This window comes from Cicer arietinum, chromosome 4 (genome assembly GCF_000331145.2).
Source record: "Cicer arietinum cultivar CDC Frontier isolate Library 1 chromosome 4, Cicar.CDCFrontier_v2.0, whole genome shotgun sequence".
Lineage (NCBI taxonomy): Eukaryota > Viridiplantae > Streptophyta > Magnoliopsida > Fabales > Fabaceae > Cicer > Cicer arietinum.
Window position 1 is genome coordinate 43,353,549 of NC_021163.2, and position 25,097 is coordinate 43,378,645.

The following is a 25,097-nucleotide window of genomic DNA, read 5'->3' on the forward strand; positions in this document are numbered from 1 at the left end:
GGAGTTCTAAAACCTTGAATGCCCTCTATGATAACTTCCTTAGCTATGCTTTATATGTCCTTTGAAGGTGCAAATAAAGAAGAGAGGTTGAATTGTGTTTGACTAAGTTAGGTTCTTTTTGCTAATTTTTTTAGTTCGGGTTTGGTGACTTAATTAGAATAAAAGTAGTAGCAATCATGTTAAGTGGTCAAAGGCAGAAGTACAATAAGAATTTCAGAATTAAAGTGACACAAGAATTTATCCTATTTCATTAAGTATACAAAAATTGGAAGAAGAAAATTCTTATGACGTTGCCAAGCAAGTGGAGACCTAAGATACAAGAAGATATGAATTATTTACAAGAAGATATGATCAAGAATTGTTTAAAAGAAGAAACACTCACAAGAAGATACATTTATTATTTGCAAAGATATGATTAATATTTTGTAAGGACAAAAGAGAAACTATAACGTATTTTATAAATAGATACTCAAGACTGGAGAAGAAAATAAGAGAACTCACAAGCACAAAATTTCCTAACTCATTAGATTTCATAAAGTTAAGATCTAGAGAAACATTTGCTCAAAAGAAATATTTTCTAAGTGTTTTCTAGTGTGAGAGTCATTGTTACAATCAGCCTGTTAAAAGCAAACCAATTTGTTCCAAACTCTTCTTGTACATATTCTTATGTTCAACAACCATCTATTTCCTTGAAATTTCAATACCATGAGAATTTGTTGGAGTAGTGTAGCAATGTTCCACTAAGCCCCAAAGTTTAGGATCTTATGAGATAAAGAAACTCCTCATCTTGTCTTTCCATTACTCAAATCTTTCACCATCAAACAAAGGTGGCCTATTCATGTTTCCTCCGACAACTTCTTCAGTAAATCCAAACATTGTTGAATCCTTGGATCTTTGTTCATATCTCCTTGGATTATTTTTCCTAATTTATTTAAAACTGGTTCAGGTTTGGTGACTTACTTAGAATAAAAATAGTAGCAATCAAGTTAAGTGATGAGAGGCAAACTTTAATGACTTAGAATTAGTGGCATTGGAAAAATCACGTTGTTGAAACTTCAGAGTTAGTGCAACATTAGAGGTTGCATATCAGAGACAACATTTTGAGTGTGTTGCACCATTTTGATCAACAGATTGTGAGTTTTGAATTTATGATTTGAACAATCTCTTTAGAGTTAATTATACCTCAATATGAAATCTTTAGAGGCATTGAGTTTGTGCACATTAGAGACATGCAACGACTTTAGGGTGTCAGATCACTCTTCTGTTAACTCCATAGTGAATGTACTCTTTATACCATAGTGCATTAGTGATTGCTTAAATTTTTAAGTTCTTCTCTGTCCTCCATTATTTCTTCATTGTATTGATAATTATTCAATTGTTATGCAGCAATTGGACCAACCTGCTCTGATACCAAAAGGTAAGACTCAACACCAATTATCTAGAATTTGGCATCTCAATTCATACACCTTAATATATTAGAGACAAGTAAATATAAAGAATAGTCTGAATCAATTTAAAACAATTGAACTACTGATTAATTATAGTTTACAATTGTTCCAACTGATTCATAAAGTACAATAGTCCAACTAAATTCTCAAATTAAACATTTACATATAACAAAGGTCATAATACATTGTAACAAAACAATTAAAAATTAGAATTTTCCCCTCTTGTATTAAGATGCATGTGAACTTCCTCTGACTGTTAAATAAATCTCAGTGAGTTCTAAAAATAAGGGAGGGGAAGTTTAAAATTATTCTTTTAATAAAAAAATGCAGAAAACATGAAATTATGATGCATCTCAAACTGAAAATCTCAACTTCACTTTCTTTTTGAAAACTGAACTGAAATAACTTTTAAAATGACTTTGGAAAACTATACATGACCTTTGAAATCATTTCCTTGTAAACAAAGAAAGATCTCCCAATTATCTCGATGTGGGTCACTAAGATAATTGAGACTCGAGCGATAAAGATGACATGGCCAAACCTCAATCAGCTTCCTGATTGTTCTCCTTTATTTGTTGAACCATGCTTGGAAAACCTGATTCCCACTGTGATGTAACGCCATGCATGAATGTATTGATGATAATTTGTGTGCTTGAGATGTTATGCAAGAAATTGATTTGATGTTGCTATGTTGAAATGCAATAACCAATCACCACAATCATAAATGATCACACAAACTGAAGTAAAAACTAAGGGATAAGTAAGTCTCATGCTTTGGCAAAAAATAGAAGCCATAGGCAAATTAGATAAGAGGCAAAACTAGACCAGAGGCAAAATTGTGAAATCAGAGGCATCGTGACCAGAGGTAACTCTAATAAGAGGTTGCATGATTATTAGAGGCTTGGGTCTAAGGCAACGTAATCAAAGGCATACTCTGATTAGAGGCAACATGATCAGAGGCAAAAATGAAGAAAATAATCAAGGGCAAAAATGGAAGAGAAGATTTAGAGGCAAAATAAGATGCAATTATCATAGGAAAAACACTTAAATAAAAGAACTGCACCAGATGCAAACTTATCAGTTGAATATTAGAGGCAAAATTACTTAGAAAATTGGGGCAACCACCAGAGGCAAAATGTTGAAGACAATTTACTAGAGGCAAACACCAGGATTCGTATACGTATTAGAAGTAGTAGCAGTAACGAGCAAAATCATGCTCGACAAACGTATTAAACTTAAATTAAAGTTTGCACATCTAACTAAACGCTCTTAACACATAATTCATTCATAAAACATCACACAATCAGAATTAATTGACATGCATGCTCTTTAAATACTCTTTGTATGCATTTTTGAAAATTCTCTATATGTTTAAATTTCACTTCCGCACTCTTCTAGCTTTTTTTCTTCTAGTCCCCTTTTTCCCAAAATAGTTTCAAACTAGGAATAAAACTATAAAATGATTTTACCGCATCGCTACGTGTTGTATTGGGTAAGTGCGGTTGGGAATTTTTTTATCGAATTCCCACGGTGGGCGCCAAATATTCCTAAATAGAAACTTGAGAGCTTGCCGACAGTTTACCACAATCAAGTCCTCATGGTATTTAGATTTAGTGTTTACTAAATAAATAAGTTATCCTTAAATGCCTTGTGACTTCTCTTTATATAGCCTAAGACTAGGGTTTCTTGTCCCATAAAATTCTATAGCGACCCCCCTCATCTCGGCCTTTCTTTCAAGGTCTATCCCATGTTCTTCCTTGTTATCCACGTTAACACCGACTAAGCTCCATTATATTACATTGGGGTATTTGATTATTGGGCTTCCATCGTGGATTGGTTCATTGTGGCGCATTGATCCCTTCTCTATCGGCCCAAGATAACATCCTAGTCCAAGTACATATACCATTTTTATTCAATGGGCATGTTGCAGATAACAACTATTTGTGTTGTAGATACCTATTGCCATCTAATTCTACGTCTATTGACCACTACTTTGAACTCTGCTAGCCACCACTCTGACCACCACAACCTCCACCAGTCGACAATAACCACTTCGACAATTGTCAACCATCACTCTAACCATTATCTTCAACGATTCTAGCCCCTGTGGTTACAATTGCTATTGGAACCGATATGGTTTTCAAGAACAATTTTGTTTGTTGACAACAAAAGGTATTTTGTGGGAACAATTTAATGTACTAGTGTTCTAATTAAGTGTGCATAAAAATAAAACAAACAAGTACATTCTAGTCTCATAATCTGATAAGAGGAAACAATAAAATAAGAGGAAATGCACCCTGTTCAATTATTAGAGGAAGCAACGCGGTTAGAGGAAGACGCACCCAACTATGCACATACTTTGTTGTCTCTGATGTGCTCACTTTAATGTTAACTCTAAAACGCTTAGTCTAATAAACCAACTCTGACTCTAATATGCAACATAATTTTGATAAGTTGCCTCTGCCTTTGAATGCATTTCAACAGAAATCAGATTATTGACTCTGCCTCTGATATTTGCACCTTATCAACTGACTCTGAGAAAAGTCAATGCCTTTGGCACAAGTCAACGCCTCTAACAAAAAGTCAATGTATATTAAGAAGTCAGTGCCTCTGATGAAGGTCAATGATTCTTGAAGTTGCCTATGTTCTGAAAAAGTTACTCTGATAAAATCTAGAGGATTCCAAATCAAACTCTGATACATGCAAATATTCCCTCTATTCATGATACTGGAAAATACTAGACAAAACTCTCAGTCGGTTACCTACTTATTGCACCTAATGGAAATGATTGGCTAAACATTTTTAATTGATAGAAACATTTTGAAACAAGACTTCACCTCTGACAACGGTAATAATTTTCGAATAAGCAGAAAGGATCACAATTGAAACACTACTTCATTGCAACGGTTCAAGGCATCGATTCAGGTATGAACAAAATTGAAACAAAGCAACATTTCAATTTAATGTTGAAGCAAGACAAATGTTCTAGAATTGAGTATATAAAAGAACCCCTCTCTCTTTCAGAGAAAACATTGAATTGCAATTGAACAATCTTACAACAATTCTCACAAAATTACCTTGCCCAAAAATTGAAAACTTTGATACGATTAATCCACAATAATTGAATAGAAACTCTGAACAAATTGAAGAACTTTGACTCAAACAACAAAATTGATCCAAACATTGAACATCAAAACAGATTGGTCAACAATACTTACAACAAAATTCAAACATATTTATTGTTTGAATATTAAGTAGTTGTACAAATATAAATTCATCTTAAGTGCTAGATAGTATTAGACACATGCATATCCTCTTATTGAGAATTAAGCAGCAACCAACCAAACTCTTGTAAATTAACCCATTAGTCACTCTTGGTTTTTGCTTCAATATCTTGCCGGTGAAACCAAACTAATGTTTAGACTTAACTATGTGTTCTTCTTTCATTTGTTTTTATTTTCTAAATTGCTTTGTTCACCGAATCACGATTTAATTTCAATAACGGTTTTAACAAACCCGAATTAGTTTGAAAACTTTCCTCAAAACAAAAACTCAAAACCCAAATTAGTTTTGCTTTTTGAAAATTTCAATACATAAAATAAAAAACAGTGCGTGAGGAAATAATTGATTGGTAAATTCAGATTGAAATTTACAGTATTATGAGTTTATTGTGTTCGTTGATTACGGATTTCAGCAGCGACAGTCGACAGAAAGAATCTATTGCGATATATGTCTGTTGAAAATTCAGATTGAGCTGTTAGGAACACGTTAACATTAACAGCATGGTAATTGATTTTCGGTTCAATTTTTGCATCATTTCTAGTTCAAAAAGCTACGTTGTGCGTCTTATTTCTGCAATAAGATTTCTCTCACTTATGCCCTTTTAATTTATTTTCCTATCCATCCTTGATTATCCTAATTTTTGGAACTTCGATGCAGATTCTATCTATGTATGCATAAATCTACATGTTTCATTCGTCAAAAGAAGGTCGCTTCTTGTTTTTATTCTCATATAATTATATATTACTTCCAATTTTCTTCTGACGATTTCCTTTTGGTCATGCATATGGTCAAATTAGTAACATGCTTGCTTGAAGATGAGATTTTGGGATGTCCTATTTTAGATTTGAAATCATTGTTTTTTCGAGATGTTTCATGCGCCAATTAGTGGAGCACATTGTTGGACTGATAGGGTTTTGTATGTTAAATAATATAGTTTTCTATTGTAAGTAGTATTATTAGTACAGTTGAACTAAGCTTATACTAATTGTAGCACATTGTTATTGACAGAGATTGTTATTAAAAATAGGAGTGTGAGGCCTGTGGTAACAATCTATGGTATATTTTCATATTGTTCTTTTGACAGCTTTTAATGAGACTTGGTTCTTGTGTTTGTGTTAGATCTGAGATTTTTTTTTTATAGGCAAATGTTAGTAGTTAGTTGACATTTTTACACCTTCCTCAGGGTTTGAACCCTAGTCCGTTTACTCCTAAAAATCCATGGTATACTTTCATATTGTTCTTTTGACAGGTTTTTGTGAGATTTGGTTCTTGTGTTTGCGCTAAATCTGAGATTTTTTTTTTTTATAGGCAAATGTTAGTAGTTAATTAACATTTTTACACCTTCCTCAGGGTTTGAAGTTTGAACCCTAGTCCGTTTACTCCTTCACTCTTTCAACCCTTAGCTTAAACCAGTTGAGCTATCCAGAATATTCCAGGTTGTTAGATAAGAGAATTTAAGGGTTTGATCAGTGGAGAATTTAGGAGTTGGATTATTGGAGGTTAGGGGCTCCGTTCCCTCCTGCCCCGCTAGTTAAGGATTAACAACTGACTCACTTACATTTGCTTTGTTTTAAATAAAAAAAAAAAAAAAAAAAAAAAAAAGAGAGTAAGAGAATTTAGGACACTAGTCTGAAGTGCATTACTTTGAAGCTTACCTAGTGTAGAATTTGCAGGTACATATTTGTGGCGATACTTACAAGGCCAAAATTTGAGATTTCCGGTGATACAAAAGTAGAGAAACCTTATGGATCGACTCAATGGTTCTGCCAATCTAATGATAGTTTCAGATCTTGATTACACAATGGTAAATATAATTTTGATAAGAATTTGACATTGGATGATTGTTGGGGTTAAATTTGGTGAAGCCTGTGTGTTTCATTTCATTTCAGGTAGATCATGATGATCCAGAAAACCTTGCTCTTCTCAGGTTTAATGCACTATGGGAAGCTTATTACCGGCATAATTCTCTGCTAGTTTTTTCCACTGGGAGATCACCTACTATATATCGGGAGTTAAGAAATCAGAAACCTTTGTTGACTCCTGATATAACGATAATGTCTGTGGGAACTGAGATTACATATGGTGAATCCATGGTACCGGATGACGAGTGGAAGGAGTATTTGGATTGTAAATGGAACCGGGACATAGTTATGGAGGAAACAGCCAAGTTTCCTGAGTTAATTAGTCAAGTACGTATTTATCATGTAATCTAGTAGTTTATGAAAATTAAGATGCTTATCGTTTTTTAGAAGCGTGAGCCTTGACACAGTGGTAAGGTTGTTGCTTTGCGACTTGGAGGCCATCAGTTCAAATCTTAGAATCAGCCTCTCCGCTTGCAATGGTAAGGCTGTGTCGGTGTTGTTAAATTGCGGCCATTGCGTCAATATGGTGGAATGACGTGGCGGATTTATTAGACAATTGCCATAGGAAAATTTTGAGAAGAGAGGCGACATAGGCTGCAACAGCCGGTTCATATGGTCGATTTTTGGTCATCCGCTATCGACAACACTAGGCTGTCCTTTATCAGAAATCTTATATGTTGAATCATGCTAAGGAAAATGACCTTAAATGGATTACAGGATTATCTTTTTTAAGAGCATTTATATATACTTATCAATATGTTATCTTTGAAATTTCTGGAGTAACTGCAGTCAGAGACAGAGCAACGGCCTCACAAGGTTAGCTTCTACTTGGAGAAAGAGAAGGCATCAAAAATCATGCAAGCTCTCTCAAAATGTTTGGAAAAACGTGGGGTAAGATTATTATTATGTATAAAAACATGGGGTAAGATTATTATTATTATGTATAATAACATGGGGTAACATTGTAGTCATAAACAACCCTAGTTAGTGGCAGAAATTTTCCTGCTTCTTTTGAAAGCTTTACCCGCAGATAATATATTGGTTGATGCTTACGAGACACAATAATATATTGAGAGCTGATCAAATAGTCTTAATTTGATGTATTTTTAAAATGCCACAGTTTCATAATATTTCTCTATGATTTTGTGACTTGTGATGTTACTCCTTTGTGTCTTCCAGTTAGATGTGAAAATAATCTATAGCAATGGTATTGCTTTGGATATATTACCCCAAGGTGCTGGAAAAGGACGTGCTCTTGCTTTTCTGCTTGAGAAATTAAAAGCTGATGGACTAAGACCACTCAACACTCTTGTTTGTGGTGATTCTGGAAATGATGCTGAACTTTTCGGTGTACCTGAAGTGTATGGTGTCATGGTTTGTAACATTATAAGAAATACTAAATTCGCAATATACTTGTTGCAGTTGTCTGCTGTGTTTTTTTAACTGTGGTACAGTGAAAAATAATCGCTCACCTCCCAAATTTGCAGGTCAGTAATGCGCAAGAAGAATTGGTTGAATGGTATGCAGAAAATTCAAGGGACAATGCACGAATAAGTCATGCAACAGAGAGATGTGCAGATGGTATTATACAAGCCATTGGTAACTTCTCTCTAGGTCCAAATGTGTCTCCAAGAGATATTAGAGACTCAATGTTGAACACTAAAAATCTTAGTCCTAGCCATGAAGTAGTGATGTTCTATCTATTTTATGAGAGATGGATGCGTGGAGACATTGAGAATTCTGAGCAGTATATACAAAATCTTAAATCAATATTTGTAAGTTTTTATACAATTTCCCTATTTTATGTGCGGTCAGAAAATCGTTTGAAATCCATTATCAAGCTAGGCTAGAGCTGAATCTCATGCATGGATGGGTAGTACTAAATTGTGATTTTTGGAATTGGAATAATTCAGAATTGTTAGGTATTGAAAGAAAAGAGACAAGTTTAAAATTAAATTGAACGAGAAAAGGTTTGATAGCTTCGACAGATGTATTGTTTTTTCATTATTAATAGAGTGAAAGGAGAAACAAAAGTACACAGCATATGCAGTTCCAATATTTTTGTCTTAACCCTTGGGTTCCAAAGTGAAGGGGCCCTGTAATCTGTAATTCAGTCAAAGGTAAATAAAGTCTGGTCAAGAATTATTCTAGGTAGGATTCGAAAAATCGGGTTTCCGTAAAGGATTCGTCTTTAACTGGAGGTCATTAATACTTGAGTTCAATCACTCAGTTATATAAAGTTCCAGATGATGTTCCAGATGATATATGGTCTATGAAATGCAGAGTTTTATATCACCAATTATTTTCTATCTCACATATGAAAATTTAAATGATAGGGCATGTTATTTGTAATTTAAAATTAGAGGGATGTAGCTTTTGCAAACCTAAAGAGGAAACTGTTAATGTTATTATCTCACTTTTTTTGCTTATCTGTAGCATTCCACTGGAAATTTTGTCCATCCCTCGGGAGTTGACCGACCTATGCAACAAATTATAGATACTTTACCAAAGCTGTTTGGTGAGAAGCAGAGCCTAGACTTTCGGGTTTGGGTTGACCATGTATCTTATGCAGAGGTTAGTTTGGGCTCATGGCTGGTCAAATTTGACAAGTGGGAGTTATCTGGTGCGGTTATTTTCTAACATCTATTTACTTTTGTTAAATTTTATTCTCCATGGTCTTTCTTTTTATAGCTTTGCTTCTTTATTTTCTTCATGACTTTTTTCTCCATGAGTGCTTGGGTTTGCAAGAACAGACTAGTATTTGGGTATGCTGGACGTTCCTGTGTTAATATTTGAGGTTTTCCTTTTTTGAGACATTAACTAAAGATAGAAATAGAAAAGTCTGAAACTATGACACAATTTTGTTTGTCTGATTTGGCTACCTCTTGCAATTTGCATTGGTATAATCAAAATAGCCTTTTTAATCTAATTAAAAAATTGACATTGTTAAAATCTGACTTTTATTAAGAAGATATATGAACAAATTATCATCGCTTCGTAATGACCTTGATAGAAACCAGAAATTTAAGGCAAGAAAACAGAATTTCAATAGAAGAAATGTGTTTATTATTGCTGGAATCTGATGAGCAAAGCTCTTACAGTCATGAAATTCTGGGAAATGCAAAAAAAGAAACTAAACCAGAGTTCTAAGAACTCCTAAACAAGAGTACATGTCACTGATATCACCACACGGTTTGGTGATGCTTATGAGGATCCGTTGTCTGCTCTGCTGCAGATCAAACATGTGGGTAAGGTACAAAATTATATAGATAAATTTGAGCTTGCTTTGACCCAAGTTTCCCTCATTCCTGAACACTCCTTGAGCATATTTTTGGCTGGTTGAACCACAATACCCAAATGCACGTTACAATATTTAATCCTGCTACTATTGCTAATCTTGCTATGCTACATGAATTATCCAAAGAAACCACCTCCAAACCTGTGTCTCGTTTTTCTGCTTTTTCCAAATACCAGCCTTCCTCATCCAAACCCACACGACCACCCCATTTCTCAGTCCTACTGTGTAACTGTAAGAGAAAAAATGGTAGTTACTAACACATAGGTTCCTGTATATATGCCTATCAGCAGCCAAAGTACTTTCAAAAGAGAGTTCATTTTCGCACATTAATGGTTCCTTCCTCAATTTCTTCTAACTAACTATCAAAGCTAAAGGATTTCTTTTTCAATGACAGCTTCTATACAAAACTGAGACTCTCAATTATCAGTTCGACGTGTATCTTCTCTTGCATTAAGATGATGTTGGTACCTTAATATTTACATTTATGACAGATCTCTTGTTTATTTGCCTTCATGCTTTCATCTACCTATTTTTTTTTTTTTCTTTCTACTCCACCATCACATAGCTTTTAAATCAAAGTTTGGTTCAGGACATTGAGCCTTGGTATAGTTCTAAAGTGTGTTTTCATAAATTGCACAAATTTCAAATGACCGTTAATGGCTGATATGTGAGAAATTCAATTAGTATTTAATTTCAAGGTATGACCAGTTCTGTTATGTGGAGCATATTCAGTGCTCATTATGGAGTCACTACTAATAGTATCACATTCAATGATGAGTGATTGTGTGGTATAAGTAATTGCTTGGTTTTAATCTGTCAATATGCCTATAAATTGCCTTATCCAGTGTAGTATGCTGATTTTCCTTTTGTTTTTTCTAAGGCTGTTAAGTGTTGGACAATTCTGATTCCTTTTATAATTTGAGTTTATGACTTTTGTTTCTACTACTTTCTCTTATTTGACTTATTAATTTCTGTCATCCAAAATCAGGGAATAAGTTAAGGTGTTGTTTAACAAAGGTTTTGATGAATTCAAAGGTGAACATTTGTACTCAGTAATTTTATGTTTCTACTCTTATTTTTTAGATTTAATTGCACTTTTAATCTCTGTAATATGAGTGAAATTAAATTTTAATCTCTCTAAAATAGGTAGATTTTTTTAATAATTATAGAGAATAATTAAGATATATATTTAGACTGTTTAGTTTCTCTGAGAGCATTTTCAGTTTTCAATCTTCAAAAAATTATGTTAATTTTATATTGCTAACAATGATATGGAAGACTCATCCACTGAGAAACTGTGCTGTAGAGAAGATGGAAGAAAATCTAGGAAGAATACATTTACCAAAATAATGAAAACAGTGTTTTTTCCATTTTCAAACTTTCTGAAAATGTTATATTTGTTTTCAAAAATTGTAAAAAAAAATGATGAGAAACATATTAGATCTATATTCTCTTACATTTAATAATAACGGATAATTGAAAATGAAAATAGGAAACATGAGAAGTAAACGAGTCTTATACTATTAAAAATGAGAAAAATACAATGCAGACAAAATTGTTCTGTTATTATGCAACGAGAGAAATCATACATATATATACTGTGATACACTAGAGTAAATAAGGAAACATAATCAATCCTAATAAAAGGAAATAAAATAATACCTAATTTCTTTCTAAATAAATCCCTTGATTTAAGGGATTTACTCTCCTAATAATATATTTACATGTAATAATTATTTATTATTATTATTATTATAGTTCGACACTCCCCCGCAAGCTGAGGAATAAATGTCTTCCATTCCCAGCTTGATGGTAAGATCATGGAAACTTGAGCTATTCAACCCCTTTGTAAGAACACCAGCTAGTTGTTGGTGCGAAGGGACATAGGACATACACACTAGGCCTTCCTCCAATTTTTCTTTAATGAAATGCTTGTCAATTTTAATATGCTTCGTCTTATCACGCTGCACAAAGTTGTAGGCAATATTGATTGCTTTGTCACAATAGAGTTTCAACGGACTGTTCAGTTTGATTCTTAAATCATCTAGAATAATTTGTAGCCACAGTAATTCACATAGTACTTGAGCAATTGCTCTGAATTCATTTTCTGCAGATGGCGTTGCTACTACGTTCTGTTTTTTGCTCTGCCATGTTACTAAATTCCACCCCCAAGGAAGGTACAAAAGTCGGAAGTTGATCTTCTATCCACCAGGGATCTTGCATAGTCAGCATCCGTGTCAATGTACTATTCCTTTTGAACATAATTCCTTTCTCAGGACTACCCTTTAAATAACACAGAACCCTATATGTAGCTTAGAGGTGAGATTCTCTTGGATTGTGCATCAATTGGCTGATCACACTTACTAAATATGCTATATCTGGCCTTGTGTGAGCAAGATATATAAGTTTCTCTACCAACCTTTGATACATTTGCTTATCAACAGTAGGTTCCTCTTGAGCTTCTCCCAACTTAGTATTTGGGTCCATAGGAGTTGCAATTGGTTTGCATCCAATCTTTTAAGTTTCGGCTAGTAACTTTGTCACATGTTTTTGTTGGGATATAAAGATCCCTTTATCCGAATAAGAAACTTCAATACCAAGGAAATATTTAAGCTTTCCCAGCTCCTTTTACTCAAATTCTCGGACTAGTTTTTGCTTCAAGTTACCTTTTACTTTCTCATCATTTCCTGTTATAATGATACATAGGCTAGGAGTGCAGTAACACCCCCTGCAACTGTGTGTTTGATAAAAAGGGTGTGATCACCTTGGCTTTGCTTATACCTAAAGTTCTTCATGGCTTTTGTGAATCTACCAAACCATGCGCTAGGAGACTGTTTTAATCCATAAAGAGCTTTTCGAAGCTTGCACACTTTGCTGCCTCTGTCACCTTCAAATCCTGGAGGAATATTCATATAGATTTTCTCATCCAAATCATCATGGAGGAACACATTCTTCACATCATACTGTTGTAGCTGCCAATTGAAGTGGGCAACCAATGCTAACAAAATTCTAATGTTATTCTTTTTTGCGACGGGGGCAAAAGTCTCTTGATAGTCTACCCCATAAGTTTGAGTGTATCCAAGGGAGCCATCAGCCTTGTATTTCATGGTCAATATCCATTTGCAATCAACAATATTTTTTTCTTTTGGCTTGTCAACCACCACCCATGTGTTATTCTTCTCTACTGCATTCATTTTCTCTTGCATAGCATGTCTCCCTTCAGCCTTTGACAATGCTTCGGAAACACTATTAGGAATAACAATAGTATTTAAACTCATGATAAATTTTCTATGTGAAGGAGATAATTTGTCAAGAGAGACATAGTGAGATAATGGATAGAGAGGTATTTTTTTTGCACAGCCTTGTATCTTTCCTTATAGCAATGGGCTTATCTATTTCATCTGCTGGACCACTTTCAGGTTCTATTGGAACATCAACTGGCACTGTTAATTCATGTTCAGTACTAACCTCTTCTATATTTCCAAAATCTGAGTTGTGCTCTTGAACTTGTGGCTGATGGGAATAATTTTTTTCCTTGAGTAAACTTGAGAAAACCTTGGGGACTTCTTTGACACACCGATCGGAGCAATACTGTAATTACTATTTGGGACATCAGAATTTGTTTTGGATCATCATTAGAAAATTTTGCAGCGGAATCGGGAGCTTTGTCAGAATTAGTAGCTTTAGGAGTAGCACACAAAGGGGCTGAAAATTCAAAAAACTCACAAGGACTATCTTCTATCTTTGAAATCTCCCCCTGAAGAGAGGACTTGAAGAAGAAAGGTTTGTTCGCTGAGAAAGTTACATCTGCAGATACATACCATTTCTACGACGATGGATGATAGCATTTATACCCTTTTTGAGTGTATGAATAGGCAAGGAAGACACACCTTACAGCTCGTGGATCAAGTTTATTTCTATATTGTTTGTGAACATGGACTAAAGCTGTACACCCAAATATCCTAGGTATTAGACCATTTGAGGTCCTAAAATGAGGATAAAAACTGTTGAGGACTTCTTCAATGTGGCTTTTGTTGTCAAGAATCCGCGTTGGTATCTGATTTATTGTATATGAGGCAGCAAGAACAACTTCTCCCCAATAAGATTTGGGCACATCTCCTTGAAATAGTAAAGCTCAAGTGGTATTGAGTAAGTGGCTATTCTTTCTCTCTACTACCCCATTTTGTTGGGATGTGTCAGTTGGGGTGTGTTGACACATGATGAATCATGGATGATGCCTTGTGAAGTGAAGTAGGAAGACAATATTTGATTAAAGTAATCTTTAGCATTGAAGTATGAAGACAATGTTTGATTAAAGTAATCTTTAGCATTGTCAGTTCTGAATTTTTAAATTTTGACACAAAATTGAGCTTGGACCATTGAGTGAAAGCTAGGAACTACAATGCTTACATCAGATTTTTGTTTGAGTAAAAAGATCCATGTAACTTGAGTGCAGTCGTCAATTAATGATAATAACCAATGGGCTAGAAGAACACTTCTTTTTTTAATTGAGTGTAGTCGTCACTGTTAAACTCAGAATTTCTGATTGGTAAAATGTGTCCTTTCTATTGGAGAATTCTCCTTTAAATAATGTTATTACAGAATGATATGAGTCTTACTATAACGGCTAATCTACAACTAGACTAATTAATTATGAGAATAATTATATAATTACAAATATCATCAAATCTGCACAATTAATGATTATAAAACTGTCAATTCTATTGACATTCCCCCTCAAATGGATGTTGGTGAGTCTATAAGCATCAATTTGCTAATTAGAAAATTATGCCGTTGACGTGTCAATGATTTGGTGAAGACATCAGCCAACAGAATCGATGTTGAGACATGAGGCACAATAATAACTTTGAATGTCATAGGCTTCCCTAATTGAATGACAATTGACTTCTATGTGTTTCGTTCTTTCATGGTATACTGGATTTCCTACAATTTGTATGGCACTTGTATTATTAGCATGTAATGGAGTTGATTTTGTTTGTGAAAAATCAAGTTCCGAAACAAGGCCGCGCAACCAAATAATTTTTGAGCATGTTGCAGACATGGACCGGTATTCTACTTCAATAGAGCATTTAGATACAAAATCTTGTTTCTTGCACTTCGAAGAGATAGGGACATCACCCAAAAACATGCACCAACTCGTAGATTTTCTTGTGTCTTAGCAGCCAGCCCAATCAGCATCACTGTATGCTTGAAGTTGTATTGTTGAACCATTAGGGAATAAGAGACCGTGACTAGGAGTACCCAATATGTATTTGATGATTCAATGTACAGCTGAAAGATGCAAATGTCTAGGATTTTACATGAATCTACTGACTGTATGGACAACAAAAGAGATATCGGGTCTTGTGATGGTAAGATAGACAAGACTGCCAACCAACTTCCGATATAACGTGGGATTTTTAAGGAGTTAACCTTCACCCCGTCTTAACTTGACATTAACTTCCATGTGAGTTTCAACAATAGCGGCGTTGGTAAGACCAGCTAGATAAGTTAAATCTTGAATATATTTGTGTTGAGTAACAAAGATGTCTTTTGGTTGGAAGTGTACTTCTAAGCCTAAGAAGTAACTGAGTTGCCCAAGATCTTTCATGTGGAAAGTGGAATGCAACAATTGTTGGATTGCCTCTTGATCTTAACCGGTGATGACACTGTCATTCACATAAACAAGGAGTATCACAATTCCTTTTGATGTTCGTTGTGTAAATAGAGATGGATCATAGTTGCTTTGGATGAAGGAAAAGCCAAGAAGTGTTGTTCTAAACTTCTCAAACCACACTCTTGGTGCCCGTTTTAACCCATACAAAGAGCGTTTTAGTTTGCAAACATTATTAGATAAAGTGGAGGTCATACCAATAGGAAGTTTGATGTAAACTTCCTCCTTGAGGTCACCATGAAGAAAGGCGTTCTTAACATCTAGCTGGTGTATTTACCAAGATTTAGATGCAACAATGGCTAAAATAGTGTGCACTGTAGTCATTTTGGCCATGAGTGCAAATGTTTCATCATAATCGAGGCCAAATTCTTGCTTATTTCCAAGAACCACTAACCGAGCCTTGTAGCGATTTATGGATCCATCAGAACAAAGCTTTATAGTGAATCTAAATTTGCTTACAAAAAGTTTAACAGATGAGGGATAAGGAACAACATCTCAAGTTTGATTCTCTTCTAGTGCTAAAAGTTCTGCCTCTATAGCATCTTGCCAACATTTATGCTCTATAGCCTGTTTATATGAGGAATGAATAGGAATAGAAGTTAAAGTTATTTTCAGAGATAAATGTGAAGATGTATCATACTCTTTTTGGAGGATTACGAGTACGAGTACTGCGACGTAAAGCTGCTGGTTCTTGTTGAAGTATTGGATCAGCAGCCAGAGAATGACTGGGAGGAGGCCGTGGAGGTTTTGGACGTCTTTGGTACACCCAAAGGGGCTTAGGTGTTGGTTCTCCTGCAGAATTGTTAGAAAATAATGCATTAGGAGAATGAGTATCTTGGTTAGCAGAAAAAATAATGCATTCTCTTGAAAAATAACATTAAATCCTATTGAGATTAGGATCATAGCATATAAAACTTTTTTGGTGGCTTGAGTAACCAAGAAAAATACATTTAACAGATTAAACTGTAAGCTTGGTGCGTTCTTGGGGTTGAAGATGAATATAATAGATACAATCAAAGGTACGAAGATTGCTATAAGATGGTTGTTGTCCATATAGCCTTAAAAATGGGGAATCATTTTTTAAGGCTTGAAAGGGCAGCCGATTAATAAGACAGACATCGGTGGGCAGAGCTATGCACCAGAATCGAGAGGGTACAAGGGAGTCCAACATGAGAGTACAGACAACATCAAGGAGATGACAATTTTTTCTTTCCGCTACCCCGTTTTGTTGGGGTGTAAAAGGGCATGACCTTTGTGATATAATTCCATTTGTTTGCAAGAACTCCTGAAATAAAGATGTATATTCTCCCCATTGTCAGAACGCAAAATTTTAATTGTAAACGAAAATTGAGTCTGAACGTAGGCATGAAAAAACTTAAATGCAAAAGGTCGGAGATTGAGAACGATATTAGGATCAACATAACCTATGATCCATGACATGACTTGTGCATCTTTGACTTCCCATTTGGCATAGGCATCCTTCTACATCTTCTCAGGGACATAATCGGTTTCAATGACATGACCCCAAAGCTTTTTTCCTTTGACAAAAATTTAGAGCTGAAATGTCCATGTAGAGTAGTTTTTTCCATTAAGACGTAAAAAAAAAAAAGATATCATGCTTGTCAGTGAACAAGATGCCGAGGGAAACAAATGAAGAGAACATAGGAGACGTCAACTGTAAAACTATGATCGTCGTCGGCGAGGAATTAAGATTTCAAGAAAAAATAGAGTAGAAACAACAAGGAAACTATGATTGAAGTCGGCTAGGAACTATGATTTCAAGAAGAAAAAACGAGGAACTCAAGATTTGATCGTAGAAAACAGAGAAATTTGATTTGGATCGCAACCTAGTTTGATACCATGTTAAACTCAGAATTTATGATTGGTAAAATGTGTCCTTTCCATTGGAGAATTCTCCTTTAAATAATATTGTTACAGAATGATATGAGTCTTACTATAACGGCTATTCTACGGCTGGAGATAATTACATAATTACAAATATCATCAAATCTGCACAATTAATGATTATGAAACTGTCAAAAGAAGTGTTCTAAATCAAAAGAAAGAACACTTCTTTTATTGCTGGAAAGAAAAGGTACATGTGTGTGATTAGCCAACTCATATACATCACAATGTAATTCAGTTACATCTAATCCTTGAAATAATTGAGGAAACATCAATTTCAGTACATTAAATGACGGATGGCCTGAGCGGCGATGATGCAGCCAAACAACATCCTTATTTGAGGAACTAAGAAAAGATGAAGGTATATTTTTCTTCTTGTAGTCTTCAGCTTTGATGTGGTAAAGGCCATTTCTCTCCTCAGTCCAATCTTCTTCCCCGATTCCTGCTCCAAGAAATAGGAAAGAGAGAACGTAGCATAACAATTGAGATCCTTAGTAAGTTTTTTAATAGAAACCTGATTGGCTGATAATTTTGGCACATGGAGAACATTTTTCAGAATAATTGTAGAGGTAACACGTATGTCTCCAACACCTGCAATAGTAGCTACAGACCCATTTGCTACCATAATTTTCCTATTACTCAGACAAGGATTACAGGAATGCAAAAATTGTGATGTAGGAGTCAATTGATTTGTTGCACCTGAGTCAATAATCCAAGAGGTGAAACAAGATGAAACATTCATGCAAAGAATGCAAAGAATTTCTGTACCTGAAAGTGCCAAAGGAACAAGATGCATTAGATGGGCCAGCATATTTCTTGAGTGATCCAGTAGAGTTTTTAGCTTAAGAATTTCTTCATCATTGAGACCTCCAACTCCAGATGGCTCTAGAGGTTTTTCTACCATGTGTGCTTGAGGCATTTGCTACCCCCCACGAGATCCCCACTCCTTGCTTGGTGGTTCTCCATTCAACTTCCAACACTTTTCTTTTGTATGCCTTGTTCTGTTACAGTGAGTACACCAAAGGCTATCCTTGTTGTCCTTCCCTTGGATTTTATAATATGAAGGTTTGTTGGACAAATCACTTTTCTCCATCTTTATCGCTTGTTTGGTTGCAAGTGTCGACCCCTATATGCTTTGAGGCTCAAGCATAACACTCCCACTTTCTTCTGTCCGACCATAGAGATTGCTTCTTCTAAGGAGGATGTGTCCTTACTGAGAATCTGAATTCTTACTTGGTCAAATTCAGGGTTCAGCCCAACAAGAAAATCATATATACGATCCTTTGCAATGAACTTCTTCAAAATGGCTGCATCTTTAGTGAACTTCATATCAAACACACGGTAATGATCCAACTCTTGCCACAGATTCAGCAAGGGGTTGGCATACTCTGCTACTGTTTTGTTCCCATGCTTAGTTGTTGCAGTTTTCACCTGTATCTCACACACTTGTGCAACATCGCTGGCCTTCGAATATGTATGACTAATAAAGTCTGAAATGTCCTTGGTTGTCTCCAAGAACATACAAGTATCACTAATTGTGGGTTCCATGGAATCCCATAACTAGGACATTATCATTGAATCCTATTCATCCCAAGATTCACACTTTGGGTCCTTCTTGTCTGGACCAGAAGTCAGAAGATGAGAAAGACGTCCTCTGCCCTTGAGATAGGTCTTTCCATTGAGGCGGTAAGATGCTCGAGTACTGTTTAGTTCTCCAATTTTCTTAACCTAGTTAGACTCATAAGAGGGAGGATTGCTTTTCACGGTGATTTCTTCTTCTATTTCTCACATGGTGACAAGGGGAAAAAGATGAAATAGACGAAACTGTGCAGCAATTAAGGCTGTCACCAGATAGATCAGTGGAGCAACAGTAAGCTTGCCTACCAGAGCAACACAAGTGCAGCGACAAGGCTATCCTAGTACACAGAAGAGAGTTGCAGCAATAAAGGTTGCACAATTTTTTAGATCAGAAACCAGAAACCCCATTGATGAAAACCTAGGGCTCTCAATACCATGAGAAAAATAAGATGAAGACAAAATTGTTTTATGTTATTATTCAATGAGAGAAATTATACTTATATATTGGGATACACTAGAGTAAATCCCTTGATTTTTTTTAATCTTATAAAAGATGGTAAATTCCACTGTAATTAATTCACAATTATGAGGTTCTGGATTCGAAAACGTCCAACTTATCAATATAGACATTTGTTAGTTAAGTTATGACTTATGACTGATTTCTTTCTAATATAAGGAAATAAAATAATGCCTAATTTCTTTCTAAATAAATCCCTTGATTTGAGGGATTTGACTCTCCTAATAGTAAATTTACATGTAATAATTATTATTATTACAGCTCGACAAAAAAATAATGTTATATTTTCAATGTTACAAATTGAAGTATTTCCCCCACTTCGTAAAATTCCTAGATGTGTTGGTGGTGAAAAGTGAGGAAAAAAAAACTTTATTTTCAATTTGTCACCCTAAAATAATAAATTGTGTTTTTTATCTTTTCTTTTCTATACTCAAGCTTGTCCTTAACTTGCTTCATCATACCAATGAGATCTTTTGTTACAAGGGTTAACAAACAAGATTATGAAAGCAATTAAAGGAAGGACAAATTTTACTATAGAAAAAAGAGAAGATACAAGAAAAATTTATTATTTTAATGTGATGATAAACTTTTGTTTGCACTAGTTGAAGTTACAAACTCAATAATTATTTTTTTTCTTTTCACTATTAAAAATAATTTTATTTTTGCTTTTTTGTTCTTTAAATATAGTTGGTTTTTATTCCTATCAAGTGGTAGTCACTTTTTAGATAATGATGTGGCAACTTAGTGCCACATGGCATCCTTATTTTACGTAATATTGCATGTTAGCTTTTTTAAAACAAATAAACGACGTCAGAGACAAAAAATTGAGGAATTTTAAATCTAACGGGAAATTTGATTTTTTTTAGAGTAAAATTGAATTTCGCTCATACTACAAAGATCAAAAGTGTTATAAACCCTATTTTTTATTTAGAAATTCGTTTTACACAACTATTATGATATATGTTCCTATTAATTAATAGGTTGTGGATTTTTGGCAGGATGATACACCAAATGGATTTTCTTGGATGCACTTACATCAGACATGGTTAGATGGCTCAGAAGGAAAGGATGACACACCTTGGTTTATCTAGGTTACTTACAATTTACAAATTACTTAGCTGAGGCATAGGGCATGTCAGAGGTCAATGTGTGGGTTGCCTTGAGGCATGCCCTTCCTGTTCTTGATAGCCATTCCCTCTTATTTTTCTAGTGTAGTAACAGTTTTCAACTAGTCGACTGACCAGAAACACCTCCACAAAAGAAGCAAGATACATAGATGGTTGACAAGGATATATCATTTTATGACAGTTTTTGGCATTTGGGGCACAATCTTGTTATTATTGATTTAATAAAATGAGTAGAATGCATAACAAAATTGGTTTATATACATGTTGTATCAGAATCAGTTATAATCCTCTAACCAATTGTGTAACTAAGTAGCTAACATATATTGCCCCCCACATGAAGAAGATTGATAAATGTCAATCAATTGAAGCTTGGACATGAGATGAAAGAAAGATTGTGGCAATAAGGCCTTTGTGAATAGATCTGCAATTTAATTTGCAATGGTTAGAGGCAGTAATTTCATGAATCCAATGGATAGTTTTCACATCCCACACTTCAAACTTTCGATTTGACTAATGAAATTTATTAGCAAAGTGGACAAACGTGCATATGCAATGTGCTACTGTTATCACAGGACAAAACAAGGAGCTTCACACATTCAACCTTCAAATCAGTGAGTACATATTGAGCCACTGCAACTCATATGTAGCAGAAATGTTTGATATTCAATTTCAAATCTTGAATAAGAACAATAGGTTTCTTTTAATATGGATGGGTTTCAAGCGATCTTCTATCAATCCTAGTGGACTGTTCTTGGTTAAGATTTTGTCACGATGACTCAAGATGCTTTCAGGAATCCTTATAAGATGGCAGCTGTTAATGACACACTGATTGCTTTAATCACTAAACTGCAGGGAGTTTTCTCTATAAAACAATTTCGGCCAATTACTCTTTGTAATGTGTCTATAAGAATATAACCAAATGGTTAGCTTGTCGATTACGTTTGGTTATTTGATCTTTGGTAGGGCCTTGCCAAAGTATAGTTATGGTCCTAATAGGAAGAGTAGGGTTAATAATGTGATAGCTCAATAGGTGCTTGGTTTGATGAGACGTAAAAAAGGGGAAAAAAAGGATGTCGTCGATAGTGATAGAGCACAAAGCACTATACTATTGAGACTGGTTAGTCCACTACCCTATGTCGCTTTTTTGTATATTGGAAGTTGGCGACCGCTCCTATAGATGGCAGTAAAGATTAATCTTGACAAAGCCTATGATAGGCTGAGTTGAGACTGTGAATGAAACTTTGGAGGATACTGGGCTATTCTACAAGTTTACTACCACTACAAGAATTACACATTTGTTGTAGCTAAAAACGTCCAAAAACTGCCCTAATGGTTGAATTTTGGATTATCAACTGGAAGAGTTTAAATTGTTACAAATTTCTGACGAGAAAAGCAATCACAAATGTTTGACAGTACAAATTGTCACAAAAGAGAAATTTGTTTTGAAAAAAAAAAAAAAAGTTTGTGGTCGGTCAGGCCGCCACTAACTATGTCGTTAAACAAAAAAAAATTCATTTGTAGCCGTTTTGATTGACATAAATGAATAATAATTTTTTTTAATAAATTTAAAATTAATATTAAAAAATATAAGATTTATAAAAATCAATATTAATATAATTTAATATATATATATATATATATAAACAAAAATATAATTTTAATATTATTAAATTGTTTATAATTAATTAAATTATTATTACATTACAAAATAAAAATTCTAAAATTAATAAATTATATCATACAAAAAAAATTCCCCACAATTAAATAATAGGTTAAATTACATTTGTGGTCCCTTAACTTAATTTAAGTTAACGTTTTAGTCCTTTATTTTTTTTTTTTTTCAATAATGTTATCTTTTTTTTTACAAAAATTTAAAAAAATCATCAAAATTTTCAACCAAAACCCATAAAATTATTAATCATCTTCAAAATAATGCAAATTTCATCAAATTCATAACTTAAATATTCAAATAAACTCATATTTTCATCTCCAACAACATCAAATAAAGAATGAAAATATGAGTTTATTTCAAGATTTAAGTTATGAATTTGATTAAATTTGCATTTTATTGAAGATGATAATGAATTTTATAGATTTTGTTTGAAAAATTTGATGATTTTTTTGAATTTTTGTAAAAAAAATGACAACATTGTTGACATTTTAAAACATAAAATATCAAATTGTCACTTAAAATTAAAATAAAGGACAAACTTGGGAAAAAAAAAGATAAAGGACTAAAACGTTACCTAAAATTAAGTTAAGGGACCACGAATGTAATTTAGCCTAAATAATAATATTTAAATTATTCATACAAACCAAAAATAAAAATAGAAAAAGTTATTCGAATATATCAATCATCATAATAATTCCTCTTATCATTAGCTTCACTCCCTCCATCATTATTTGTTGGAATAGTACCCGAGGGCAAAAATTCCTCAAAAGTATTAATTAGTTGTACTAATAATAACATGGTTTGAAATTTTATTTCATCTTCAAATACATCACCACTAGTCGACAAAGTCATAGTTGATTGAAGTTTATTTAAATATGGTATGATCAAGTCAATTGTTGGCATAGTTAGTCGATATGGAGTTTGATTTAGAGGTTGAGGAAGCTGCTATGAAAGAGATGACACATATTGATAGTTACTAAAAGATTGTTTCTCCTGGAACATTGACTGTTGTAGTTGTTGTTGGAAGGCGAAGTGTGGAGGTTGTTGTTGCTGGTTTTGAGGTTGTTGTTGTTGTTGGGAGTATTGTTGTTGCGGTTGGAACATTAGTGGTTGTTCTTGCAAGTTATGAGACCATGGATATCGTTGTTGCTGTTGTGGCAGAAACTCTAGAAGGAATTTGTTGAGATGAAAATTGTTGTTGTGTTTTTTCTTCTTGCTCAATTGTCCATTGTTTTTTTAATTGCTAAACATTTTCAACAAATGTCAATAGATGATGAGATCGACCCATACTAAGAAAAGAAGAAGATTCAACATGAATATGTCTTAATAGGCCCTTTACAAATATTGGCAATAAACTATTGGTCCCCAACACACATCATTTGTACTTACCACCACTGATGTTCATAAAGCTTGCAGTCTTATAATGTTTCCACTCCAATGGACCAACTCGTTGAGCAAGAGGAAGAGTAGCTTGTTGATCATCCCATTCTTTCATTACTTGTTAAATTTTTCCTGGCTAAAAATTAAAAATAAAAAAATTAATAAAATTAAAACTAATTAATTAATTAATTAAAAACTAATTAATAAAATAAACTAAAAAAAAATGTATCTTAGTCTGAGTGACCTCTTGTCCAAATTGTTTTTTTTTAAATTTTAATTGTCAAGATTAATTGTTGAAATTTAATATTTAATTGAATATAAATTAATAGATATATATTAATAATAATTACCATATAATATTTGATATTTGTAGCAGATATGAAATCTCCCTTGTGAGTATTGGACTCTGTTTCAGATGCTCTATTAATATTTCTTTTTTTTCTTTTCTATTTGTAATCATTTGTGTTCTATTTCTTCCACAAAGTGGTCCAAATGTATAGATTAGTAATTAAGTGCAAAAATTGATCAAATTTACTATATTGAGGTGTTCTATCCTCCTTTATTTCGCCTCAAGAAAACCATGGTTTTTTTATATGACTTTAACAATTGTATTTGCAAATGATTTAAAAGGAAGATATCTTCACATTTAACATCCAAATTAAATTTAAAAAATAATTAATGAAATAATTTAAAATAAAATAATTAATAGAAATAATTTAACCATCTCCTTATAGAATAATGATTGTGCCGATCATAACAATCAACACACCCAGGTTCCATTAGTTCTTCTATAGTATAAGGCTATATGGACCTCATGATGTAGGGGAACAACTAGTACTAGTCATCGGCACAGGGATGAGTCGTTAACAAAATGTGGTTTAACAACTTTTTTCTTACCATTTGATGTTTTAGATATCCCTTCCTGATCCTCTACTCCTGATACTGATGTCATCTCTGTCTCTCTCTCTATCTCTCTCTCTCTCTCTCTCTCTCTCTCTCTCTCTCTCTGTAACGCCCCAGATTTTGATCCAGGACATTACTTAAAAATATTTATTTTCTTTCAAAAACGGCTTAATTTTTTTTTTTTTAAAGTAGTTCATCATATAATAAATAAAATTTCTCTAGTAAATAGTTTGATTCCATTTTAAAAAACATCACAATGCGATTTATCGGATATTATTATTTGTAAAGACAATTTACTAATTGTAGAAAATGTTTGCTCAAAAATAGAACAACTCAAGTATTTCCTAGCAGAAGGACTCCGCCTCCGCATTTCTATTAAAAATCAACGATGAGAAATAAATAAACTTAAAAATTGTATCACAACGGTTTTATCACGACAAACATTATTATT

At 33.8% G+C, this 25,097-nt stretch overlaps 2 protein-coding genes across 12 annotated transcripts; one reads left to right on the top strand and one right to left on the bottom strand.

The window, feature by feature from the left end:
• Nucleotides 1–4,744: 4,744 nt before the first annotated feature.
• On the top strand, nucleotides 4,745–20,949 carry LOC101505023 (sucrose-phosphatase 1-like). Of its 10 annotated transcripts, XM_073367484.1 has the most exons (12): nucleotides 4,745–5,233; nucleotides 5,388–5,436; nucleotides 6,404–6,534; nucleotides 6,620–6,919; nucleotides 7,382–7,483; nucleotides 7,772–7,966; nucleotides 8,080–8,367; nucleotides 9,029–9,215; nucleotides 10,879–10,925; nucleotides 12,004–12,067; nucleotides 13,310–14,039; nucleotides 20,563–20,949. In XM_073367484.1, exons 3-11 carry the CDS (start codon nucleotides 6,475–6,477, stop codon nucleotides 13,393–13,395), a joined length of 1,329 nt encoding a protein of 442 aa, XP_073223585.1. In that variant the 5' UTR covers nucleotides 4,745–5,233; nucleotides 5,388–5,436; nucleotides 6,404–6,474; the 3' UTR covers nucleotides 13,396–14,039; nucleotides 20,563–20,949. The 10 variants fall into 10 exon arrangements, with proteins under 10 accessions (XP_073223585.1, XP_073223587.1, XP_073223590.1 ...); XM_073367486.1 differs by lacking the exon at nucleotides 12,004–12,067; XM_073367489.1 differs by lacking the exon at nucleotides 12,004–12,067 and having other exon boundaries at nucleotides 9,029–9,166.
• Nucleotides 16,532–19,614, bottom strand: LOC113786286 (uncharacterized). 2 transcript variants are annotated; one of them, XM_027333673.2, is made up of 2 exons: nucleotides 18,238–19,614; nucleotides 16,532–17,911 (listed from the first exon to the last, which is right to left on the bottom strand). In XM_027333673.2, exons 1-2 carry the CDS (start codon nucleotides 18,386–18,388, stop codon nucleotides 17,601–17,603), a joined length of 462 nt encoding a protein of 153 aa, XP_027189474.1. In that variant the 5' UTR covers nucleotides 18,389–19,614; the 3' UTR covers nucleotides 16,532–17,600. The 2 variants fall into 2 exon arrangements, with proteins under 2 accessions (XP_027189474.1, XP_027189472.1); XM_027333671.2 differs by having other exon boundaries at nucleotides 16,532–18,168; nucleotides 18,238–19,608.
• Nucleotides 20,950–25,097: the final 4,148 nt, after the last annotated feature.